The 13,446-nt window shown below is 41.0% G+C and overlaps 2 protein-coding genes across 4 annotated transcripts in view; one reads left to right on the plus strand and one right to left on the minus strand.

The window, feature by feature from the left end:
- Positions 1-6,265, minus strand: part of KIF15 (kinesin family member 15) — a 55,011-nt gene extending 48,746 nt beyond the window's left edge. For 2 of the 3 annotated variants that reach the window (XM_043442906.1, XM_043442905.1), the window contains exon 1: positions 6,093-6,265. In XM_043442906.1, coding sequence (XP_043298841.1) covers positions 6,093-6,111 — 19 coding nt within the window. In that variant the 5' untranslated portion in view covers positions 6,112-6,265. The remainder of the gene's footprint in view (positions 1-6,092) is intronic. The other variant, XM_043442907.1, reaches the window with a different exon arrangement.
- A 44-nt stretch (positions 6,266-6,309) lies between these two features.
- Positions 6,310-12,395, plus strand: KIAA1143 (KIAA1143 ortholog). Its single transcript, XM_043442877.1, has 3 exons — positions 6,310-6,480; positions 10,560-10,704; positions 11,591-12,395. Exons 1-3 carry the CDS (start codon positions 6,373-6,375, stop codon positions 11,806-11,808), a joined length of 471 nt encoding a protein of 156 aa, XP_043298812.1. The 5' UTR covers positions 6,310-6,372; the 3' UTR covers positions 11,809-12,395.
- The last annotated feature ends 1,051 nt before the right edge of the window (positions 12,396-13,446 follow it).

Raw genomic sequence — 13,446 nt, forward strand, 5'->3', positions numbered from 1 at the left:
GGAAGGGAAAGAATACTCAACTGAATGCAGAGTTCCAGGGAACAGCAAAGAGAGATAAGAAGGTCTTCTTCAATGAACCATGCAGAGAAATAGACGAAAACAATACAACGGCAAAGATTAGAGATCTCTTCAAGAAAACTAAACATATCAAGGGAACATTTCATTGCTTGCAATGTATTTCACGCCCATTGCAAGGATGGGCAGCATAAAGGACAGAAACAGTATGGACCCAATAGAAGCAGAAGAGGTTAAGAAGAGATGGCAAGAATACACAGAAGAACTGTACAAAAAAGGCCTTAATGACCCAATAACCATGATGGTGTGATCACTCACCTAGAGCCTAATATCCTGGAGTCTGAAGTCAAGTAGGCCTTAGGAAGCATTACTAGTAACAAAGTTAGGGGACATGACGGAATTCCATATGAGCTATTTCAAATCCTAAAAGATGACGCTGTCAAAGCGCTAAACACAGTATGTCAGCAGATTTGGAAAACTCAGCAGTGGCCACGGGACTGGAAAAGGTCCGTTTTCATTCCAATCTGAAAGAAGGGCAATAGCCAAAGAATATTCAAACTACCACACAATTGTGCTCATTTCACATGCAAGCAATGTTACATTCAAAATCCTTCAAGCTAGGCTTCAGCAGTACATGAAATGAGAACTTCCAGATGTACAAGCTGGGTTTCAGAGAGGCAGAGGAACCAGAGATCAAATTGCCAAAATTCGTTGGATCACAGAGAAAGCAAGAATTCCCAAAAAACGCCTGCTTCATTGACTACAAGGAAACGTTTGACTGTTAGGATCACAACCAACTGTGAAAAATTCTTAAAGGGATGGGAATACCAGATCACCTTACCTATCTCCTGAGAAATTTGGATGCAGGTCAAGAAGCAACATTAGAACCTTACACAAAACAAGTGACTGATTGAAAATTGGGAAATGAGTATGTTAAGGCTGCATGTTGTCACCCTGCTTATTTAAGTTCTATGCAGCACAAGCTGGAATCAAGACTGCTGGGAGAAATATCAACAACCTCAGACATGCAGATGATACCACTCTAATGGCAGAAAGTGAAGAGGAATTAAAGACTCTCTTAATGAGGGTGAAAGAGGAAAGTGAGAAAGCTGGGTTGAAACACAACATTCAAAATACCAAGATCATGGCATCTGGTCCCATCACTTCATGGCAAACAGAAGAAGAAAAAGTGGAGACAGTGACAGATTTCATTTTCTTGGGCTCCAGAATCACTGCAGAAGGTGACTGCAGCCATGCAATTAAAAGACACCTGCTCCTTGGAAGAAAAGCTATGACAAACCTAGACAGCATGTTAAAAAGCAGAGACATCACATTGCCCATAAAGATCCATATAGTCAAAGCTACAGTTTTTCCAGTAGTCATGTATGGATGTGAGAATTGGACCATAAAGAAGACTGAGCACTGAAGAACTGATGCTTTTGAACTGTGGTGCTGAAGAAGACTCTTGAGAGTCCCCTGGACTACAAGAATATCAAACCAGTCAATCATAAAGGAAATCAACCCTGAATATTCATTAGAAAGACTGATGCTGAAGCTGAGGCTCCAATACTTTGGCCACTTGATGCAACCTGATGTGAAGAGCTGACTCACTGGAAAACGCCCTGATGCTGGGAAAGATTGAAGGCAAAAGGAGAAGGGGGCAGCAGAGGATGAGACGGTTGAATAGCATCACTGACTCAGTGGACATGAATTTTAGCAAACTTTGGGAGATAGTGAAGGACAGGGAAGGCTGGCATGCTACAGTCCATGAGATGGCAAAGAGTCTTAGCAGACTTACTAATTGAACAACAGCAATAATCAAAGAAAAAACAGTGGGCAGTGGCCCAGTTCCTAGAAATCTCTACCCTTTCTGTGAAGTAACTGAAATAATCCTCCCACTCAATAGACTATGAAATTACCCTGCCTGTAAAAAGTAACCACACGCCACATTTTGAGGCCCCTCACCTTCTGAGATGGTCCATACTGTGGAGTGTGCTTATATTTAAATAAATTCAATTCTTACCTTTCACTTTGTCTCTCACTGAATTCTTTCTGTGACAAGACACCAAGAACCTGAGCATCATTAAGTCCTAAGACCAGGTAAGTGTTCACAGACAGTAAAATTCAAATGCACATGGGAAAAAAATCAAAGAGCATCAAGTTACAGCAATCATATAATTATAAAAAAAAAGAAGAAAAAGTAGAAATGCCTGTTTTCTCTTTATTTTTAAAAATTGTAAACAAAATGTACAAAAGGTATCAGGCTTCCCAGGTGGCGCCAGTGGTAAAGAACCTGACTGCCAATGCAGGAGATGTAAGAGAAGTGGGTTGGATCCCTATCAGGAAGAACCCTTGGAGAAGTATTCTTCACTTCACTCCAGATCCCCACTGGATCCCATGGGGATCCCCAAGATCTCCAATACAGTATTCTTGCCTGGAAAATCCCATGGACAGAGGAGCCTGGCAGGCTACAGTCAGTAGGTTGCAAAGAGTCAGACACTACTGAAACAATTTAGCATAGCATATAAAGTATCATAAGCCTTTGACTGTGTGGATCACAACAAACTGAGGAAAATTCTTAAAGAGATGGGAATACCAGACCACCTGACCTGCCTCCTGAGAAATCTGTATGCAGGTCAAGAAGCAACAGTTAGAACTGGACATGGAATAACAGACTGGTTCCAAATCAGGAAAGGAGTAGGTCAAGGTTGTATATTGTCACCCTGCTTATTTAACTTATATGCAGAGTACATCATGAAAAATGCTGGACTGGATGAAGCACAAGCTGGAATTGAGATTGCCAGGAGAAATATCAATAACCTCAGATGTGCAGATGACACCACCATTAGGGCAGAAAGCGACGAAGAACTAAAGAGCCTCTTGATGAAAGTGAAAGAAGAGAGTGAAAAAGTTAGCTTAAAACTCAACATTCAGAAAACAAAGATCATGGCATCTGGTCCCATCACTTCATGGCAAGCAGATGAGGAAACAATGGAAACAGTGAGAGACTTTATTCTGGGGGCTCCAAAATCACTGCAGATGGTGACTGGAGCCATGAAATTAAAAGATGTTTGCTCCTTGGAAGAAAAGTTATGACCAACCTAGACAGCATATTAAAAAGCAGACATTACTTTGCCAACTAGTCAAAGCTAGTCCGTCTAGTCAAAGTTATGGTTTTTCCAGTAGTCATGCATGGATGTGAGAGTTGCACTATAAAGAAAGCTGAGCACTGAAGAATTGATGCTTTTAACTATGCTGTTGAAGAAGACTCTTGAGAGACTCTTGGACAGCAAGGAGATCCAACCAGTCCATCCTAAAGGAGATGAGTCCTGAATATTAATTGGAAGGACTGATGCTAAAGCTGAAACTTCAACACTTTGGCCACCTGATGCAAAGAACTGACTCATTGCAAAAGACCCTGATGCTGGGGAAGATTGAAGTTGGGAGAAGGGGACGACAGAGGATAAGATGGTTGGATGGCACCACCAACTCAATGGACATGAATTTGAGTAAGCTCTGGGAGCTGGTGATGGACAGAGAAGCCTGGCGTACTGCAGTCCATGGGTTCACAAAGAATCAGACAAGACTGAGCGACAGAACTGATAAGGTATCATTGGATGTATAACACATAGAAACATAATATATGTATATTTGCCAAAATATCACAAAGAAGGTGAGTAGGAACAAACCTGTAGCAGACTAACAAAATGCATCATATGTAAAGTAACATACTGTTGAGTTTGTAACAATACATGTTAATGTGTTTAACAATAATACCAGGAATTCCCTGGCAGTCCAGTGGGTAGGACTCTGTGCTCTCATTACAGTGGTGGGGTTCTATCCCTGGTCAGGGAACTAACATCCCACAAGACAATACAGCCAGATAATAACAATAACAGTAATAATAACACCAAAAAAGAGGATAAAAGGGAATACATCTATGCAGGAGTATTGTTTATATCACTGGAATTAAGCTAGTATAAATCCGAAGCTGATGTTGTTAAGATGGATATGTTAAACCCTAGAGCAATTATTAAACAAAAACACAGTGAATGAAGAACAGAGGAACATAAAAGACACGAGACACACAGAAAATGAAAAGTAAAGTGGCAGATGTGAATCCAACCAAATCAATAACAACACATGAATAGATTAAATAACCCAATCAAAAGGCAAAGATTGTCAGACCCAATCAAAAGGCAGAGATTGTCAGACTATATACTGTCTTCAGGAAACACCCTTTAGATTCAAAGATAAACTTTCACTTGGAGAGTGAAAGGATGAAAAAAAGGTTATCTCATGCAAACAACCATCATAAGAAAGTGGGAGTGGCCACACAGGTATCAGACAAAAGAGACTTTAAAACAAAGATGGAACATTTTATAATGATAAAAGGGTCAAACTACCAGGAAAATAACAGATAAAAACATATCTACCTAATAACAAAGATACAAGAAGAACCAACAAGAAATGAACAGAAAACAGACAATTTTAGTTGGAGACTATTAATAGTTGGAGACTTCAACAATAATAGTTGGAGACTTCAACATGCCACTTTGAATAATGACTACAACTAGACAAGATAGCAAGCCAATTCGTTGTTGCTTAGGGCAGGTGGGGTATGGGTAGGTAGAGGGTGAGAGCTCAACGATATGAAATTTCTTTTTGAAGTGATGAAAAGATTCTAAAATTGACTACAGTGATAGTTGCACATATCTGTAAATATATTAAAAACCACTGACTTTCACATTTTATATGAGAAACTATGAGATAATGTGACCTATCTCAATTAAGTAGTTAAAAAAATTATTTTAAAGATGTCAGAGATGAGTACTAAATGCAGTGAAACTGCAATGAGAAATCTGGTTATCAGATCTGGTTCTGGGGGAAAACAACTATAAAAACACATCGCTGGGACATCTAAAAAATGTAAGATATGGGCTGTGGATTCCACAACAATATACTTTCCATTAAAGATATAGATGCTCTAATTATGGCACAGGCATCAATTCTCTTACTTGAGTCCAGATTTATTGAACAAACACTGTGATCGCGCAGAAAGCACCATGAACATTTTGGTCCAACAATGTACCAATTTGTGTGCTAATATCCCCTGAATGCTGAAAATGTTGGAGGAAAACGAACATTTTAGATGGAAAAAAAGAGCATAATGATGTTTTAATGGTATGAGCGACCTAAAAAGTAAATGAAACAACATATTAGAAAAGAATTACAATTGACAGCTAAAAGCATTAACGTTATTGGAAGGCTCAAACACCAAAAACTCACCGTTTCTTTCAACATCTAACATAGTCATCGCCTCCTTACTATTCATACCATTCATTAAGATTCATCAAATTAGTCCAAAATCCAGTCCCTTGGGTTTAAAAACCAAGATTTCTTAAAGGGTTAGGCAATGTAAGAGGTGGGGCACATAGACAGGAACAGCAAAGGACAATGGAAGGGTTTATCCAAAGCAAAAATGACAGGCTCGCCTCCGTGAGAAAAAGGAAGAACTTCGAGGGTTCCCCCTGAGAAGAAAAAACGGGATTGTGAGAATGTAAAGACACCAATGAATTCTGTACTTTAAAAGTCTCTTATCTAAGACGAGTTCACAGCGGTCCAAAGAGAACGAAGTGCATAGAACAATATAGTAGGTTCTCCCCTTCAGAAAAGTCAGTAATGTAGAATTAAGCAGAAAGAGGGGAGAGCGTGAGCCGACCCTCAAATGAGGATGCTAAAGAGGCAGCCCCGACCGGGACTCGGGAAGGGACCAGCGACGAATGGAAGGTCCGAGAACGAGAGGGAACAATCAGCACGTCGCTTGGGAGCGCCCGGATGACAGCTCTCCGTCTCGGTTTGCTGCTCAGCCCCAGTGCCTAGAACTGCGCCAAGCTCTTAGCGTGCGCCCAATACACAGATGGGAAGACAGCTGTTCCATTATTATACTGTCTGGAGAGACAGAGACGCCAATCACCCTCCCTCGCTGTTCTGTGCGCTCCTGCCCTTCACGGCCAGCAGGAAAGCTTGTACTTGTGGGAGGGAACGGGGTCACGAAGCTGGGGCTCCTCACTTACTTTTGCAGCCGGGCGCCATCGTGCCCTCAGCCCTCGATCCCGAGACCGACGGAGCGACCGTACTCACTTCCAGCCGCGCACCGCGCGGGGATTCCGCCCACTCAAGATGGCCGCGAATTTAAATTTGGCGCTCAGGCCTGACGTTGACGCCAGAGTGAAGGCCGCCATGTTCCCCAGCCTTGGGGCAGGGGGCGGGGTCTATGTGACGTCACACGTAGGCGCCGTCGCCTCTGTACATCCTCCAGGCTCTCGGGAAGGCCTGTTTTCCCCCAGAGCTGCTATGAGCAAGCGGAACCAGGTATCGTATGTGCGGCCAGCCGAGCCGGCCTTCCTGGCCCGCTTCAAGGAACGGGTCGGCTACAAGGAAGGGCCCACCGTAGAAACCAAGGTGAGCCCGGGCCTGTCGGGTTACCGCAGAAACGCGACCGGCTCCGCTACTTTCTGCTTCTGCCTTGGAGGCCACATACTGACGGGTCCCACTTCGCGCCCACGCTGGGCCCTCAGTCCGAGTGTCATCGGACCCCAAGCTGGTCCTCTTCAAACAACTACAGCCTCTTGCGCCCAAAAAGCTGTTTGTCGTTTTCACAGTGTTGTTGTGTTCTGAAAATGACTTGACGCAGGTAAAGCTCCCCATCCTTGGTAGATAGTACTTTAGGAAAGATCATTTTTCTGTTCCTTCATTTTCACTTGCTCATTCCAAAACCTGTAGCTAACAGTGTAGGTGATAGTGTCGTCCCACCTTCCAGGTAAAGAAACTGAGCACTTAATCAAATGACCTAGTATACTTCCCTCAGACGGTAAAGCGTCTGCCTACAATCTGGGGAGACTCAGGTTCAATCCCTGGGTTGGAAAGATCTCCTGGAGAAGGAAATGGCAACCCACTCCAGTACTCTTGCCTGGAAAATCCCATGGATGGAGGAGCCTGGTGGGCTACAGTCCATGAGGTCGCAGAGTCAAACACGACTGAGCGACTTCACTTTCTTTCTTTTTTACTATCCTAAGCCTCGAATCTAGAACATCTTTAAGAATGTCTTAGATCTACTTCTGTCCTTTGCTCTTACCCCCTAAAAGAAGATGGAAAGCAAATACTTTTCATATCCTAGATCTGAATAGGATCATGAGAGTCAATTTCTATGCCCTCCCAAGCTCCTTCCTGAACTGATTCACATCAAAACCTGCCCTATCTCTTCTAATAGAAAGAGAACATGCCTTTATGCTTAGGACATGTGTGGAGAAATAACTTATTTAGCACTTAACCTAGCATTTGCAGTAAGACTCACTTGCATGTCATCTAGTAGGACCCAAGATTGACTTAAGTGCAGTTAGTCCAGTGAGTATGTGTTAACCCCAGGCACTGGACCAGGCTCTGAAAGGACTAAGAGATGGATTTCCAAAATGTTATGTTCTTTAATTTTTACATATTTATTTGACTGCATTGGGTCTTAATTGTGGGACGTAGGATCTTTGTTGTGGCATGCTAGCTTCTCTCTAGTTGTGGTGCTGTAGCTCCAGGGTACACAAGCTCAGTAGTTGCCTCTAGTGGGCTTAGTTGCCCCCCCACCCCGGCCCAGTGGCATGTGGGATCTTAGTTCCCAGACTAGGGATTGAACCCACATCCCCTCTGTTGGAAGGCAGATTCTTAACCACTGGACCACCAGGGAAGTCCCTGCCATGTACTTTAAACACCTTCCTGCCTGCCTTATTGCAACCTTCACAGGTCACCACCTCAGCGAAGCCCTTTGAACCTCCCCCTCAACAGTTACTCCTCTGTTCTCCTCTTCATTCTATCCATATCTTATCTATAGTACTTACCATTCTGCATTGCAACTGCTTGCTCTTCTGTATATCTCCATCACTAAATCTAAGTATCTTAATCCATCTATATTTTCCTAGTACAGTGTCTGTGACCTCACCTAGTGTGTGAGAAGTTATCTACAGTGGTTAGATAACTGTGCTTATCATCAGGCAACACTTCATGGGGGAAGGGGTATTTAGCCTGAATCTTGACCATGGGTAGGTCAGCAGCTAGAGATGGAAGGAACAGCATGGGTAAAGGTGTAGAGGTGGTGAGTCATGGACTGTGTGTGTAAGTGGTTGAGGGACTGATAGAGGTGAGGCTATATGAACTATTCAGTAGGCAACAAGGAGCCATGTTTGGTTAGAGATAACATGATGAAGGAGTGACTGGTCCCCAGGACCAAAACCAGAGACAATGGGAAAGAGGATAAGGTTTGAGAAAAGGGACATGGATGAAGCAATGAGGAGAATATGCAACATAATATTATAGTTTGCTTCAGGTCCTAGTGATGATCATGTGTGTGCATAGTTAATACCCTGAAGATTGCAGCTTGGAATCCTGTCTTAGGAGAACTTGGGGAAAAGCTTTCCAATTAGTATCAGTGATTTGGGCTAACAGTTTTGATCAAGAGACTTTTCTGTAAATAGATGCAACATGTACCTATGTTTGTGAAACCAACTTCATTCTTAATCATTTTGGCAGGATAATCATTCTAATTGTTAACAAAAAAGAAAGGAGTTTCATAGGAAATCACTACTTAATTGAGCTAAATATTCTTATCCTCTTAAGAGTTAATTCAGGAGTGATTTTGAACAAAGAGAAGAGAGAATGAATTATTCTGAATATAATAAACACCAGGAATAATCTTATTTCACTTTCCCATTTCCTTGGCTAAAAATACTCATTAATTACCTACTTGTTTGTGGTAATTTATTGGAAACTTTCAGAGAAAAACAGACAAAACTAATGAATAATCAGTGAACTAACAGTGAACTAACTTATTAAAGAGAATGCAATTATTCTTCAATTAAAAACCAAAGAAAAGAAGAATGTACTTGTCAGGTGATTAAGCAGACGTGGGATAAGACAGAATGATTGAATGTGCCTGTGACTTGCCAGAGCTTCGAGTTCATTGTTTTTCATCCTGTTGGTCATTCATGAGTAGATTGACAAATGTTTCTTGTCCCTGCTGTTTGCCACGCTCTGTGCCTGTAGATGCAGAGAAGAAACACATACTGCATTGCCTAATAGAGTCAGGAAAACATTGATGACGTGGTGTGGTACATGCCACCTGTGAGCTACAGATGATATGAAAAGAACAGGTGAGATCTCGAAAGCACTGCTGAGGGATCTGAGTCTAGAAGGCAGATTGATGAGGAGTTGGCCAGGGTCAGTGAGGCCTTCTAGGCCCTGGAAATTTATGCAGTAACAGGGGAGGCAGAAGAGCTAATATGTTTGTGGATCTGTAAAACTCAAACCTGTCTGGAGCCCAGAGGCCATGAGCATGGCAAGAACATAAGACTGTGCTTATAGCTGTGGTTATTGACTCAGGCCAGATCCTGCAGGGCTTTGTTGCCCTGTTTGGGGGACAAGGAAGGCTCTGTGAGAGGTGGACTAACCAGCTGTTTGAATACTGTGTGGTAAGTGTGCAAGCCTTGAAACCTAGCATTTCCATTCAGGGAATTCCATGTATAAGTTTGGAAAAGTAAACAAAAACATGCAAAGATTTTATCATAGTAGAAAAAACTAGAAACAACCAAAATTTTTGCTTACAGAGAACTGATCAAATAAACCATGAGATAACCATATATAGAGTTAAATAATAGTAATTTTAAAATATAGATGATGCCATATGTATCTCAGGGTATTGTGCAAAGCGTTTTGTTTTGTTTTTCTTTGAGTAAAAAAGTTGGGCAAGTGGAGCTTTTATGGTGTCTGATATTTTTCTTAAAAATCTCAAAAAAAAAAAAAAAATCTCAATTAGCCAAATGTTACCATGTGTTATGTGTGTAAAGTGAGTACATGGTTTCTGTTACATTATTCTCTGTACTTTTTTACATTTGGGAAATTTAATAATTTAAAAAGAATAAAGCAAGTCATACAGTAGTATGTTTAGTGGCCTGTTTGTATACAAAATGTTTTCTGTACCTCCATATTTTTTTTTTTTTACCTCCACATTTTTATACCCTTAGAACAGCTGATGGGATACCCACCAAACAAGCTGCTGGGAGGGAAGAAAGATGAGCAGAGGAGGAGGACCTTTTACTTGCTGTTTTCTGTACTTTGGTGGGTTGTTGTTGTTACGCTTTGAGACGAGATGGAAGTGAAAAGGGTTGATGAAGAGCAGTGAGAACTGGCGCAGCCCAGCACTTCCCTGAGTAGGCTGGACATGGAAGAGAGGGCCCCTGACATCAGGGACTGCAAGTTGGGGTCCTGCTGGGATGGAAACTGGTTCCCCTGCATAGGTACCCCAGAGTAACTGGCAGGTGGACCTCTTCCCTACTCTGGCGAGGTTAGATTCTTAAGAGTTAACTTGAAAATTCACTGCCAAACACATTTAGTCAGTAAGGTCACTCTTCTCACTCCGCTGATTACAGTTTCTCACAGAGACAGTGGTTGTATTTAGTTCAGGGTCAGAACTTGAATGTTGTGTTTGTGTTTTTTCCTAGAGAATCCAGCCTCAGCTCCCAGAAGAAGATGGTGATCACAGTGACAAAGAAGATGAACAGCCCCAAGTGGTGGTTTTAAAAAAGGGAGATCTGTCAGCTGAAGAAGTCATGAAAATTAAGGCAGAAATAAAGGCTGCCAAAGCAGGTATGTCTGAAAGTAAGCTGGTTTTCCCACCAATTTAACGTTAGGTATGAAATCATTTTATATAATGGTATGGTATGTTTGAAGGAGACAGTCCTAGTTCAAACTTCATTTACCAGATTTGTGACTCTGAACAAGTTATTTCACCTCACTCTCATTAGTAAAATGGGGGCAGTAATTGTGCCCACCTTACTGGGTTGTTATAAGGATTAAATGCAAATTTAAGTAAAAACATCCTGTTTTTTAAAAAATAGATGGTTAGGTTTACAAACCAGTCAGCAGAGGTCTATTTAGTGCCTGAAGTGTGATATGCTATATAGCATTTTATTCATTATTTATAAGTTTTTATTACATTGCTTTAGGAGGAAATGCTGGAGTTTCAAACAATCACTTTTCAAAATACTTAAAAATACAGCATGATTATGGATAACCAACAGGGACCTACTGTATAGCACAGTAGTATCTGCCCAATGGTATGTGGCAGCCTGGAGGAGAGGGGAGTTTAGTGGAGAATGGAAACATGTATATGTATGCCTGAGTCATTCTGCTGTCCACCTGAAACTATCACAATATTGTCAATCAGCTGTACTCCAATATAAAATAAAAAGTTTAAAATATGTGTGTGTGTGTGTGTGTGTGTGTGTATCTCCTGATTGTTTTGAATTGGGGACTGCCAGTATTACAGTATACTTCAGTAAATGAGTTTTTATTAGGTTTTTTATTAAGTGATTGCATGTCTTGTGGGTACATAGCTAGAGGGAGCAGAGGAGAACTGGCTGAATTGACTCAAGGACATCCATAAATACAGTATGAGATTTTCTTGCCATCTGACTCTCCAATAAGGTCAAAATAATGAGAGAAAGTGTTTTAACTTTGTTTTTTGGTGCAGATGAAGAACCAGCTTCAGCTGATGGAAGAATTATGTATCGAAAACCAGTCAAGCGTTCCTCAGATGAAAAATATTCGGGTTTATCAGCAAGCTCAAAAAAGAAAAAGGCAAAAGAAGAAGATGAAATAAATAAGCAGGACTCAGTTAAAAAGAACTCACAAAAGCAAATCAAAAACAGTAGCCTCCTTTCTTTTGACAATGAAGATGAAAATGAATAAATACATATTTTGGACTCCTTTAAGGATATATGGGATTTTTAAAAAATAATGTCTTTTTTCCTATTATAAAGTAATATAAATTCATTGAAGAAAATTTAGAAAATTCAGAAAACATTCAGCAAGATAAAAGCTGTATCTATCCATCAATACCCCTTTGACCTGAACTGCTAATTCTCTAACATTAACTACCACTAACATTTTATTTCCTGATGTGGGATGTGTGTGTAAATTATATTTTTGTAACCAAATTTTTGCTGTATTCTGTATGTTCTCTGTCCTGCTTCTCACTTGACGTTGTATCATGAGCATTTTTCCAGGTCAGTAAAATTCAAAATCCTGACACTAATAGCTACAGAGGATTTTGTAATTAAACAGGTCCCATGTTTGATCTTCCTCTTCAGCAGAACCTCACTTTGGATGAGGGAAATGATCATGGGCCTAGTTACCAGTTCTTCCCCAGCTCCTAAGAACAGCCTTACGACAGCTCTGATAAAGAGATACAAGTAGGTCTTGAACAAGGATCTAATACAGGGGACCATGATAACAGTCATCATGTATCACATGGTGACTATAGTTGTTACATGATTTAAAAAAAAAAAAGATAACAAGTGGAAATCTGCTTCCTGTGTATCTGATACAAAAGGACAGATTTGGCAAGCAGTTGGTTGTCCTCTCTCCATCCTGCCTGGAGCACAAACACGCAACCAAGCAGTTCCAGAGCCATTTGGGGGCATGAAAAAGACAGCCACTTGTTCCAGCTGGTACACTGGACAGACTCCAGGAACTTGGATTGTGATGGCATGCCTGGAGGACCTGCTGTACCAGCCTTAGACTGACTGATCCATGAGGATAAACACCTTCATAGTTAAACTTCAGTCAGGTTTCTGTGACATGCAGCCTGATGATACAGTGGTAGAATGTCTGTGTATAGAAACCTCCAAGTGTATTTCTGATGATTTCCTTAGAAGGAGTTGCTAGAAACAGAATTACTGGATCAAAGTATTTGAATATTTCTAAAGCCTTTGATGCTTGCTTTCTAAGTAGGTGTTACCATTTTATTCATACCACCTACAAGAACTCACATCACCTCATCTCTAGTAACAGTGCACCACCACTGGACTGGCACCTTTACATTTTTGTCAATTTGATGTATTGAAAATGGTGTTTAACAGTTCTATTTAACCATCATTTTCTTTGACCAGGAAAGCTAAACTGTTTTTCATGTTACCTAAAAATTTTCCTCATTTACAGCAAGTCCACCACAACTGGAGACTTATCAATATCCCATTCTTCACCAGCCAGAAATTAGGAATTTCAGAGCTTCCACATTAATAATTTGGTGCTACATCTGTCTGTCAGTCATTTTAAGACCTAATGTAAAGAGTCTTAAAAGTGACTCATATGAGTGGGCTCGCGAGTCCTGAAATAGGCTCTCTAAGTTACACAGACTAGTCCCAAAGCCATTCTGCAGTGCTATCTTTAATGTGTACCCAACTTGTTATATAAACCAGGGTTCTTCTAGTCTGTATCATTGGTATATCTATTCTTGTACCAACACTCCACTGCTTTAATTACTGTAAGTTTTAATGAGTCTTAGGATCTACAGGTGGGAGTCCTAAGGACAGCGACCTTGTCTTA

Source organism: Cervus canadensis, chromosome 22 (assembly GCF_019320065.1).
Source record: "Cervus canadensis isolate Bull #8, Minnesota chromosome 22, ASM1932006v1, whole genome shotgun sequence".
NCBI classification, from domain to species: domain Eukaryota; kingdom Metazoa; phylum Chordata; class Mammalia; order Artiodactyla; family Cervidae; genus Cervus; species Cervus canadensis.